We start from the raw sequence: 13,278 nt of genomic DNA, 5'->3' as shown, positions 1-13,278 counted from the left end.
TCTTATGAAGCCACACTACAGGTGGACAGCAGTTTCCTCCATCTATGCATAACCATTAGCAGAGAGGAAAGGTTAAAACCTGCAGTCAGATAACATGAAACGAACCCCGCTCCACGAGCACCGGGTAAGACGATGTTCCTCCGCCACTCAGATACTGCTGCTGTTTGGTTTGCGGACGGTTTCTTACAGTCGACCTGACAAGTTTTGGTTTCTTGCTGTTGGTGACCTCGACGCACCGTTTGGTGTATCTATTGGTTACTTGCAGTAACCCGGCAGCACGAAAGAGGGAAACGATATGGTGAAAGTGTGCAAGGCTCCAGAAGCCACATCTTAACTATTTAAGGCAACAAAGGGCTGTCTCGGAAATTCAGCCTATTTGTGACTGTTGTGGGAATAAGACAAACGTTTGTCCTATTTATAAATATTTTTTATGTTTGCAATTTGAACTTTTTTTTGTTGCACTGCTTTTTGATACAAATTCTATTTTCTGATGCTTTTGTATTGTTCAGTTTTTTACATGTAAAATAAACAGTAATTACACCAAGAATTTTATACCTTGACTGTTTTAGGAGCCAATTTAGGATAGTTCATTACTAACAATCTGCGATGACCCTATGCACAATGGTAAGTGCTGGCCCACTGATGAGGAGCACCAAAGACCCTTTTCATGCCAGGAAAAACCCTGATCTACATAAAGCCAATCAGGCAGCCGTCACCAGGCAGCCAGTGGCCAATGAGAGTTTGGAAAGGACCCGACCTCGTCAAAGAATTGCTGGGTGCGCCTCAGGATGTGCTTGAGCTCAGTCAGTTCCAGAAAGTTCTTCTTCAGAGCTTCCTGGTTGGTGTTGATCTCCTTCAGCTCGTTCTCCAGCTTCTCAAAGGTGGCCTGTAGAGGAAAAAACAGCCGGCAGCCATATTTGCTTATTTTAGAGCCAAAAATATTAATTCAGGCTATTCATTTATCAGGGACATTCTTTGCTTTGTGAAAAAACAAGCTTTTACAGAGCTGTAACAGAGTGCTGCACAGTAATCGCTCTGCACAAACTGCAGTTAATGAAGAATGTGTGGTTAATTTCTGACTGCAGGCACGTTTGCTTGAACTGGGAAATACCTCCAGATCAATCATGTCCCGAGGGAAGGGAACTTCTGGATTCTCTCCAGTGTCCACGATGGGAATGTTGGCTCTCTTTATCTCCTTCTCCACAAACCCTGTGAACAAAACAATGAGCGGGACTCCATGAAACACTGATGTTTGCTTTTCAGCATTTAGAATACAGTCCTATCCACAGTGACTTACACAGACTGCACTTGTAATCAATTTATACAGCTGGATATTTCCTGAAGCACTTCAGCTTAAGTACCATGCTCTAGGGTACAATGGCAGTGCCCAACCTGGTAACCATGCCCACAAACTTTCAGTTACAAGCCCATTTCCCCAACCATTACACTATGCTTGCCACCCCAACAAACACAGGAAGTACAGCAGCTTCTCCAAAAAATGTAATTGATCTTATTCAGCAATTTGATGCAGAGTTTGACACAGATATCTTGTAATTGCTGGCAAAATATAATATTTCCATGATAAACTACATCAATTACATAGTAAGAGCATTAGGTATACTTATGGGTCAGACATTTATGAGGTGACATTTTGGAGATGCAGTTCTTTGACACAATTGATTCTCTAGCTCAGGAACAAGTGAATCTTATCTAATGAAATTGCATTCTTGAGTTTAAAGGTATACCGTGTTAGGCTTAGGCCCTTCTAGGCCCATCTTCTGTGTTTGTAATTAAAGAAGTCTCCTCCTCCGTCCTCAATCTACCCACACCTCCTCCGTCCTCAATCTACCCACACCTCCTCCGTCCTCAATCTACCCACACCTCCTCCGTCCTCAATCTACCCACACCTCCTCCGTCCTCAATCTACCCACACCTCCTCCGTCCTCAAACCACCCACACCTCCTCCGTCCTCAAACCACCCACACCTCCTCCGTCCCCAAACCATCCACACCTCCTCCATCCTCAAACCACCCACACCTCCTCCGTCCCCAAACCATCCACACCTCCTCCAACCCCAAACCACGCACACCTCCTCCATCCTCAAACCCCCCCACACCTTCTCCATCCTCAAACCACCCACACCTCCTCCGTCCCCAAACCATCCACACCTCCTCCGTCCTCAAACCATCCACACCTCCTCCAACCTCAAACCACGCACACCTCCTCCATCCTCAAACCCCCCCACACCTTCTCCATCCCCAAACCATCCACACTGCCTCCATCCCCAAACCACCCACAACTCATTACATTACAGGCGTTTAGCAGACACTCTTATCCAGAGCGACTTACATTGTATCCAATTATACAGCTGGATATATACTGGAGCAATGCAGGTTAAGGACCTTGCTCAAGGTTACAACAGCAGTGTCCTATCAGGGAATCGAACATGCAACCTTTAGGTTATAAGACCAACTCCTTAGCCATTATACTACACTGCCGCCCACACCTCCACACCTCCTCCAACCCCAAACCACCCACACCCCCTCCGTCTCAAAACCACCCACACCTCCTCCATCCCCAAACTACCCAGACCGCCCCAATCCCCAAACTACCCACACCTTCTGCATCCCCAAACCACCCACACCTCCTATTGTCCCCAAATCACCCACACCTCTTCCGATATTGAAAATAGCATAGGAACATGAATAATTCCACATAGATGCTAAGAGTAATTAGGCCATTTTTTCAAAGTGAAACCACAAAGTGAAACAAAAATGAGGAACTACGAGAGAGCTTATCCTCTTGAGGCACTGTTCTAGTAAATGGATGGGCTCCTCAGTCTGATGTCTGTTACATAATAAGGTTAAGGCAGAGCTTGTCTGCTGCTCCTCAAAAATCAACAACAAAGGTTGCAGTGAACCTTGCAGCTTGGGCATGATGAGCCAAATGTAGGAGAAAAGCATAAAAAGGCATGTGAAGACACAGCACAAGACACTGGGAAATACTGGGTCTTTTTTACTCCAACAAAAATGAGCAAAACCAACAGCTCCTCAACATGCTAGCAGAGGCACAGTACAAATAAACCACTGAGAAGAACGGTAGCATACTAGCAAGGAATGAGAAGCACACCCCAAACACGTCAGCACTGAAGGGCATGGAACAAGAGGTGGGCTCAGCATTATCATTAACACCAGTCCAGCCTTCCACTCTAGTCTCCAAGTAAATTAGGGGAAAAAATAAGCTCAAAGTTTATTTTCATAAGCAGTCTTGGCAGTACTGACACAGATTAGACCCATGTAGCACTGTGATAAGTGATAAGCTTTATGGAGGCAAGTTGGGTTATAAATGCCCCTTTTATCATCATGAAAGTCAAATGACAGAAAAGTGTAGAGCGAGGGATAAATTTGGTAAAAGTCAAAATGTCAACATATCACAAATGATAACACACACATATATACATGTCATGGCCAAATTGGTGGACACGCCAATATGAAGTCACTCGGTAGGACGTTGGGCACGTGCCACCAGAACAGCTTGAATCCACAATGCATACCAGCGTCTGGAATTTTCCAAGAGGGATGCAGCAAAGTCAATCTTAGTTTGAAAGGTGAAAAAAATAAATGTCTCTCATAAATGCTTGATTGGGTTCATATGTGGTAACTGGGAAGGCCGTAGCATATAGATAACATCGTTGTCACGCTTAGAACCATTGAGTGGCTGCATATGCATAACTAGAGAGGGAGACCAGTTTGTTCATACCTGTTGTTCAGGATTGCTTTGAGATTGGCACTATGAGCCTAGCAGTCTCAAAAGCAGTTTCATAGTGCTGTAGACAGCTGCAAAGTGCTGATCGTTTGCTATATTGTCCATATATCGGTAAATATATATCGACTGTATATCGCTGACTGGCTCAGGTCTTCAACCTCCCCAGACACTCCCACGTCACTCCCTTGCTCACTACTCTCCACTGGCTGCCTGTTATAGCTCGCATCAAATTTAAAACATTGGTCCTAGCATACCAGGCAGTCAAGGGATCAGCCCCAGCATACCTCCACAAGATATTCAAACCCTACATGCCAGCCAGACCCCTCCGTTCTGCTACCTCAGGACGCCTAGGACCTCCCCCTCTTCGCACCTGTGCTTCCCGAACACGTCTCCTGTCTGTTCTGGCCCCACGATGGTGGAATGACCTCCCGGTGGAGGTCAGAACAGCTGAGACACTGACTCACTTCAAGCGACGACTGAAGACTCACCTCTTCAGGCTGCACCTCTCCCCATCCCTCCCTACCTCCCTGTAATCTCTTAAATGACTGTAAGGTTAGGGTTGTAACTAGGTAGCTGTTTCGTAGGTGACTTAGTTAATGCACCAGTCTTAACTATTGCTTGTATTTTTGCATAGACTGCGTTGTTGCTGTTCTCGTTTGTGTTAGTGTTAATCAGTTTAACCTTCAGGGTCCAAGTTGAACTATGCAGTTGTTCCCTGCACTTGGACCGGTACTTCTCTCTAGGGTTTTCGACATACTTGTTCCTGGTTATGGTTATACACTTTGTTGTACGTCGCTCTGGATAAGAGCGTCTGCCAAATGTCTGTAATGTAATGTAATGTAATGTAGTAATGTAATATAGTCATTAATGTAATGTAATGACTATATCGCCGGATATGGGAATATCAATATTCCTGTTCTCCGAGATATTGGAATCAGTATCAGCCTTGAAAAATGAATATCGGTCGACCTCTATTAAAGACACTCACTGAGTTTGCGGTCCATCTCCTCACAACGGCGCACTTCGTTCACAAACTTTCGCTGGAACACATTCACATCTGGGTTCAGCTGCAGGCAAACAAAAATGTACTTTCTTAGTTTTAACAATTCAATTTTCACATTTACGATCATTATTATTGCATCCATTCCCAATGTTTTTGTAGTCCTATAACAGCGTTTCCCAATGTTTGTGTAGTCCTATAACAGCGTTTCCCAGTGTGTCTGTAGTCCTATAACAGTGTTTCCCAATGTTTGTGTAGTCCTATAACAGCATTTCCCAGTGTGTCTGTAGTCCTATAACAGTGTTTCCCAAAGTATTTGTAGTCCTATAACAGCATTTCCCAGTGTTTTTGTAGTCCTATAACAGTGTTTCCCAATGTATTTGTAGTCCTATAACAGCATTTCCCAATGTTTTATTAGTCCTATAACAGTGTTTCCCAATGTTTTTGTAGTCCTATAACAGTGTTTCCCACCCAGTGTGCCACGAAACGCTGGTGGGCTGTCAGGCGAGGTCAGGTGTGCTGTGTGAAAACTCTTCTTCTTTTTATTTCGAATGAATTTAAGAAACTTAAATGGAGAAAAAATTCCATTCACAAAATAATTAAATAAATGTCACTAAAATTCATATTGCTTAATTAAAACCCTGAAAGAGCATTTAGGCCTACTATTGACACATCACAGCAGTGCAAGATGAGATTCTCTAAATTTGGAAAGTGTACCACGGAAGGAAAAATGTTGGGAAAAGCTGCCCTATAAGACTGCAGTTGTAGGCTTTCCCAATCTCACCAAGGTCAGCCCATTTACTCAGGATCAGTGGTGAATAAACAGCCTGGTAGACACAAAAACACACCTAAATATTTGCAGTCCCAACTGCTGTAAACGTATTCACTCAAAGCCAAACATAAGAGGGGGAACAGCGGTGCACATGGGGCGCAGGGACTTACATCACGAAACTGGACCATTCCCAACTCTCCCAATTCGCTGACACAGCAGTAGGCCGCCTCTGATTGGAGGAAAAGCTGAGCCAGGGTCATCTCCTCACTTCTGAAGAGCTCCCCCATGGTTCCAGTTTCCTAATCTCTGATCCTGGTGGGAAAAAGTCATGACAACCAACCAAATCATTTTACATACATGAGAAAAACACACTGCTTGTGCACTACAGCACAATGGAAAAGTGCTGCACTTGTGTAGGCAGAATGTTCTATTGATCATTACATTACAGGCATTTAGCAGATGCTCTTATCCAGAGCGACTTACACAACTCTTACATAGCACTTACATTGCATCCATTTATACAGCAGGATATATACTGAAGCAATGCAGGTTAAGTACCTTGCTCAAGGGTACAACGGCAGCATCCTACCCGGGAATCAAACCTGCGACCTTTAGGTTACAGGACCAGTTCCTTACCCATTATACCACATTGATCACAAAGCTGTAACTGATAAACTGACTGGTTCCAAACTCATACCCAATTGGTGCCCATCACTCACAAGTCATTTAACTCATCAAAGCAAAGGCACGGACAAATTCACAGAGATTCCACATTCTCCTTAGAAAACTCATGTGGAAGATTGGTGCTAATTGGTTACTAAGCGTAACATGGCCTCCATTAGACAAGTGTGAAACTTCATACCACCATATGAAAGCATGAACTGGAACAAACGGGAAGTAGGGAAACCGACCCCACTGACATGGAGGCAGTTAGAACACAGACATGAAATAAACGTGATACAATTCCATTCATTCATTATGCATATTTATGCTTTGAAAATCTTACACCAACACCATTCCAAGAGCACCAAATCTCTTCAACTCACCTACCTTCCTAAATTCCTTCAGTGTAACTGAGCTAACAATTTGAAAGCAAACATTTAAGGGAACTAAATTTCAAGTCACATCCACAATACATAAATGAGTTACCAAAAAGACCAAATACTGAGCGGTTTTAAACTGTAACAGTTTCGTTTGAAAACACTTATGCACATAAAGTATGTGAGAAGAGTTAAGACTCAAGCAAAGGCATCCTACACTAGAGCTTAAGGATTAAACTGCAGAACCATGTGACTCAATTCGAGGAAAATGTCTGCTTTATCACACCAGTCTTTTTACCTGGAATTCGTGGACCTGCGATCTCTGCTCTATTGTCGGTTAACAGTCACTGTGCCTCGCCCCTCCTCTGTATTTGTGATCACACACGTTCCACGGAGTTGACTGAAGTTTGAAGCTTACTCCAGAAACAAGCTTCAACATTTGTGTTTATGACAAACTATAACGGCTGGCTATAAAAGCTTTTTTGTGACTGACAAGTTGCTGTTGATTTGAAGTTCATGAAAACTGAGCCTGTTTCATGTTTTTTTATTATTATTATTTATTTATTGTAAGCTACTGTACTGTATTTCATGTTGTCCGCTGTTAGCTCCAGAAAAGCTATCTCAGTGGAACTCATCTTGATGGATGGCTGTATAGAAGTGTCCCATCATCATTGTGCGTGTGTTAAGGGTTTCTCAGTTAGTCAATGGCTCTCAGAGCTAGAAAATTAAAGCCAAGGCGTCACTAAGGAAGTTCTGATTACTGTTGGGAATTGGACAAGATGCAGTGCAACACAGACATACAGATAGATTCCAACAAGAAATAATAATAGCCTGAAGAAAACAATTCGGTTGTACCCGCATTCTACAGAACTAACAAATAAAATGCGTATAAAAAGACCGCAGTCAATACCAACTACTAAAGCTAAATATTTCGAATATGGTCATATAGCTGTAACTATATTAAATCACGTTTTACCTTACCACGACCATTTACTTTTTGTTACGTAGCCAGGACCAATGGATAAGATATTCGCACACAACCTATTAACACACATAAAAATGCAACCGTAGTAAGATGAAATAATAGTAGCTTTTTCTTGCTAACAACTGGACAGTTCATATTCACAAATGTATTTTTCTCCCGTGCCTAACATAACTAAACGTGCAAAAACAAACAGCCAGCGAGCTAGCAAACCACAGGAAATTGCCTCTTCAGAAAAAGTCTCTTCAGGTGACAGACAAAAAGTGTCATAGTTTAGCTAGCTAGCTATCGATAAACAGTTTCGTTTAGCTAACCAGCTGGCTAGCTGTCTTTCACACAACGCCGGGTTAATTTACGCAGTTAGTAGTCTAAAGCATAAAAATACTATTCTTCCGTTTGAAAGACCAAACGATCTGGGGCATGGCAACTGACGCTAGCTAACTACTATAACTTCCAAGTGCCATAACTCGCTAACACCTCATCTCAGTTACATAGCGAAGTCAGTTCCACAAACTAAACCAAAATTGGATTGTGGTAGTTAACTAGAACGCTGGCTAGATTAAGTTAAAGTGCGTGCTAATGTTATGCTAGTGTCAGTAGCTACTGTTAAAGTTAGTTGGATATGCAATAATACTCGATCACGCTGAAATAAAGTCAGAAAGCTAATTTTGATACCGCCAGTGCTTCCTGGTTAGCTAGTTGCTATATCGCTAACCAGTTAAAACGCTATTGCATACGATTCATTTGAACAAACAATTAACTAGCAAACAATTTATTCCTAGACCACTAGACTACAGCTAATACTACCTGGCTAACTTAGATAGACTATAGCTATAGGCTAGCAAGACTATAAACTAGACTCTAGACCTACACTACAGCATTAAAGTTTACTTGACTATAGCTGGCGAAAATCATTGTTGTGATGACTAAAATTGCCTGATCTGTGTAACTAATTATATTTTCATCACATTTTAAATCTTTAAACAATATTTCAGCTACTGTAGCGTGAAGACACATTAATATGCTTATATTTAAACTTACTGTAGTATTCTGAGTTCCAACCAACTTCGCGTACTCCGGCTCTACTGGAAATATCAGCTGACTGGTCCTCGCACTCGGACGTGACGTGAAGAAAACAGGGAGTCTGATTACGTGACGACAGCACGAAAGCTGGAATGTTTAACATGGTGATGAAAATGTCAGTGGGGTGGCCCAAAATGCGACAGGTCTGTAAATGTAGAATGCAAGAAAGTATGGGGAGAAGTGTGAATGAAGGTGTTCCCATGTATAGTCTTGTACGGTTGTATCCAGGTTTCATCTCTGAGATGATGCCATCTCGACCATTAAAAGCGTTTCGAATGTATGGTCGTCTCTTCTCTCCTCTCTCTATTAGCAAACCACGTCCCTTCTGCCCATGTCACAATTTCACATTGATTCTTTTTGGGTGCTTGTGCTTTTTTCGTTTGCATGCAGGCACCACGAGCAGTTCTGGATCGGTTCAGTTTTGGGCCGCTGGGCAGAGGTGGGTACCCCGGCTTCAAAGAGTAAAAAGACTGACCATGTATTTGCTCTGCCAGCCTGCACTAAACCAGCTGAATACAATAATTAGTTCTCCTATCATGCTGAAGAGTTATGCTAATTAGAATCAGCTGGTTTAGTGCTTGGTGGTGGAGCAAATACATGGTCTGTCTTTTTACTCTTTGAAGCCAGGTTACCCACCTCTGCCGCTGGGCCACTTTATGTCCGCAATCACAATATCCCGCCGTCCGTCAGTGAGTGGCCCAGTCAAATGTCAAAACCGAATTATGTTAGTGTCCTGTCAGGCTTTTACCTGTATGTTTGTGTATAGGTGAGTTCTTGTCTAAATGATGACCAAAATCTTCAGTAGGCCTACACACATTTTATTTTTATCTAGCAACTCTGAGTAAGTCAGTGGTAGCAAAATTAACTTGATCTTTGAATCCTCAATAAACCAATAAATACTTTCAGTCACCTATACCGCCATAATCCCACTTATGCTCAGTATGAATTTGAAAGTGCAGTACCTTTTGTATTTTCAATACAACCATATTGGCACTGGCCTGCATGTAGGCCTTTGTTACGATACTGTACTAATTTTTTTCTGAATGTAAGACACCATCAGTAGGGGTGGGTGATATGGCCAAAATATCATATCACATTTTTTTAAAATGGTGCTGTAAGTAGCACTGTGATGGACCGGCAAACTGTCCAGGGTTCATGATGACATTTTAATTGTTCAGGATCTAAGATTGTAGTATTGCATACCCCTAATCACATATTAATGTCTGCCATGGCAGAAAATAACTTTCTGGAAACTTATCTGGTAAAAATACAGGGACAATGCAACCCATACCCAGTAAAACTCTCTCGGTCTGTGTTTAGGTCCTGTGACTTTAAGGACCCAGTTCTTTTCTTGCATGTATCTGATGTAAGGTCATTAGCAGGGATGGAACTGGAATCTGGCACTGATGTTGTAATTGCATGAATGTATATTTAGCAACAGGCAAGATCTTTGAAATGGCTTGCACTGCTAAAACTGCAGACAATATTAGAAAGAGTGCCATCTGATGGAGACTTTAAAAACATCTCTCTCTCTCCCTCTCTCTCTCAAATTGCTTTTTTGGCATGGCACAATTTTCATTTGTATTGCCGAAGCTTGGCTAGAAATAGCTGTACAAAATAAGTATTGTACCTTACTGAACCTGTGTTTAGCAGTTGTCTATGACCATGAAATGCACTTTTGTATGTCGCTATGGATAAAAGCGTCTGCCAAATAAATGTAATGTAATGATGGTAAGGAACATGTTGTGGCGATCTCGCCTCCGTTATTGTAGCTAGCTGTAAATATTTGTAAATACATGATCGTGTTTGTGTTGTTATTAAATGTGCGTAGCCTGTTAATAGTCGCTTATGTAGCGCTAGCTAACTTCGTTGTATTTGTGTTCGTTGGACCCTTATGCTTTTGTACAGTAGTGTTGTTAATGTCGCTGTGAATACCGCTGTAAGTAATGCTAGTTTTGTGTTCTTGTTGTTGTGTGCTTGCCGTTGCGATTGGCTCTCGCTAATGTCCGGTGATTGGTGCATCGAGGACAGCGAATTAAGCCAATCAGGGCGTCCCAGGGCTATAAAATGGTTGTTCGCCTGATCCAACGGGTCAGATCTTGAAAACTGTGAAGAAGAAGCAATGTGTACAATAAAGCGAAGCTCCGCTGGGGTGATTCGAGAACGGCCAACCCGGTCTCCACCTCTGTTATCCAAGGTGGCAATAAATGAAGCTTTTAATGGGCTTAACAAATGAGCCTCAAACCACCGTGCTGCTGCCAGATATGCAGTAGATACTACAAGCATTGTTTCTCTGGAATATTTTTTCCATTGAGTTCAACAGGAAAATTAATCAGGAGAAACAATGCTTGTAGTATCTACTGCATATCTGACAGCAGCACAGTGTTTTGAGGCTCATTTGATACCTTGGACCCTTGATGACTTAAAGCCATTTACCCAACAAATGTTTTCCATACTGTATCAGCATAATTCACAGCTGAATCTAGTCCTACCCCCAATTCCCATAGAGATCCATTCAAATGCAAAGAGTTTTTGTATCGCTTGTAGGACAACCTGAAAATAAGATATCCAGACTGATGATATTGATAGGTCACAGACATCATAAAGTCATGGCATGCAAATGAAATGCAACCAAATACAAAACATGACTCATGACTTAGTTTGACTACTATATAAGTGAATTTCCATGTTTCTTGCTTTTCCCCAAACAGTTCACTGCAGCAAAAGTAAACAAGCAAATGGTGGCACAGGAGGTCTCAGGAGTGCATTTGTTTAATTCTTGCTAATTTTCTAACCAATGATTTGTTGTTAAGACCATTAAAAGCTTAATATTTTGTCATTTTGGGCCATTTTTTCCCAGGGGTGTATATATATATATATATATATATATATATATAGCCAAGATAACAAAACCGTTATTGATTCTAAGTGCGTGTGATTGTGTTTGTGTATCTGCATGTATGTATGTATGTATGCATGTCACTGTGCGTGTGAGTGTGCATGTGTGTGTGTGTGTGTGTGTGAACTGTAGTATTGTGTGATGAAGTTTGTTTTGTCACTCACTGTCACTGTCATATTTTGCTGCAATATGTGCTGTTGGTCCCTCCCCCAGAAATACAGGCAATTTGTTGCTCTCCTCTACATTCAGGAGGTTGGGAGTATGTTTTTCAATTTCTTAAAATATTTCCCTCTAATTTTGTCATATTTCTGGCAATACATTGTGGTCATTGAGCTTGTACTTGGTAAGGACTCATCTCTGCTTCATATCCCAGACGGTAACAATATATTCAGCTAATTTATATTCTCGATTTAGGGCCAGGTAGCAATTAAGCTTGTTTTGCGTTTTGGTTTGGCTGTTCCAATGCTCCAGATAAATCATTTTATTTTGTTTAACAGTTTGGTTTATTCTGATTTGTGTTTGTGAAGCAGTGCTGGCCTGGGATATGTTATTGTTAGGTGTGAGATGATTAGTTAGTCTCAGTACCAGCTGACTTAGTGGACTCTTTTCAGGGTTCAGCTCTTGGGTTTGAAGTGCATGAAACTGCAGCTTTGTTTTGGGGCTTGATTTGAGATGCATCCAGAATTTGAGCCCTGCATGCATTATTAGGTGTTTTTCTTTGGATGTCTAAGATTGTTCTGCATAGTTCTGTAGGCAGGCCTACAATTGGATGCTTTTCCCATGTAGTCATGGTGACCGAGTGGACCCCATACTTTACTTCCATATAAAGCGTGCTGCTGATCCAGATGCTGCTGTAGCCCCTGTTCAGTGGGTGACAGCAGCACCAGGTCATCAGCATAGAGGAGGAATTTAATTTCCATATTATTTATTTTTAGTCCAGGGGCTGTAGATTGTTCCAATAACACGGCTAACTTGTTTATAGATGTTCAATAGAGTAGGGAACAAGTTATATCCCTGTCTAACACCTCACCCTTGTGTGAAGAGATCAGTTCTTTTATTGCCAATTTTTACTCCGCATTTATAATTTGTATACATTGATTTAATTATGTGGGCGGCATGGTGGTGCAGTGGGTATCACTGTCGCCTCACAGCAAGAAGGTTGTGGGTTGGAATCTCGGCCTGGGGCCTTTCTATGTGCAGTTTGCATGTTCTGCCCGTGTCCGTGTGGGTTTCCCCCGGGTACTCCGGTTTCCTCCCACAGTCCAAAGACATGCAGGTAGGCTGATTGGAGGCCCTAAATTGCCCATAGGTATGAGTGAATGGTGTGTGTGCCCTGCGATAGATTGGCGGCCTGTCCAGGGTGTATTCATGCCTCTTGCCCAATGAACACTGGGATAGGCTCCAGCACCCCCCGGGACCTTGCTCAGAATAAGCAGCTATAGATAATGGATGGATTTAATTATGTCACAGATTTTATCCCCTACACCACTTTGGAGAATCTTATAGAATAAACCTTCTTGCCAAAGCAAAATCAAATGCTTCTTTAAAATCAATAAAGCATGTCCATGTTGATTAATTAAAGTGTGTAGGCTGTAAATGTGATCACTGGTGCATTGATTTGGTAGAAAGCCAATTTGTTTGTTACTCAAAACATTCAGTAAGGAAGGCTAGTATTCAGGCGTTAACAATACTGCAGAAAACCTTCCCCAGATTATTGCTTATGCCAATGCCTCGATA

General features: G+C 42.0%; 1 protein-coding gene across 2 annotated transcripts in view; it reads right to left on the bottom strand.

Moving 5' to 3' along the window:
• The window catches only part of LOC118216658 (V-type proton ATPase 116 kDa subunit a1-like), a 45,072-nt gene extending 36,320 nt beyond the window's left edge, over window positions 1-8,752 (bottom strand). For both annotated transcript variants that reach the window (XM_035398032.1, XM_035398033.1), the window contains exons 1-5: window positions 8,601-8,752; window positions 5,708-5,849; window positions 4,754-4,832; window positions 1,112-1,209; window positions 758-886 (exon numbers count right to left, since the gene is read on the bottom strand). In XM_035398032.1, the coding sequence (XP_035253923.1) occupies window positions 758-886; window positions 1,112-1,209; window positions 4,754-4,832; window positions 5,708-5,824 (423 nt within the window). In that variant the 5' untranslated portion in view covers window positions 5,825-5,849; window positions 8,601-8,752. The remainder of the gene's footprint in view (window positions 1-757; window positions 887-1,111; window positions 1,210-4,753; window positions 4,833-5,707; window positions 5,850-8,600) is intronic.
• Between the last annotated feature and the right edge of the window lie 4,526 nt (window positions 8,753-13,278).

This window comes from Anguilla anguilla, chromosome 17 (assembly GCF_013347855.1).
Source record: "Anguilla anguilla isolate fAngAng1 chromosome 17, fAngAng1.pri, whole genome shotgun sequence".
Lineage (NCBI taxonomy): Eukaryota > Metazoa > Chordata > Actinopteri > Anguilliformes > Anguillidae > Anguilla > Anguilla anguilla.
The sequence above is the reverse complement of the archived record's forward strand: the minus strand, read 5'-3'. Positions and strand labels throughout refer to the sequence as shown.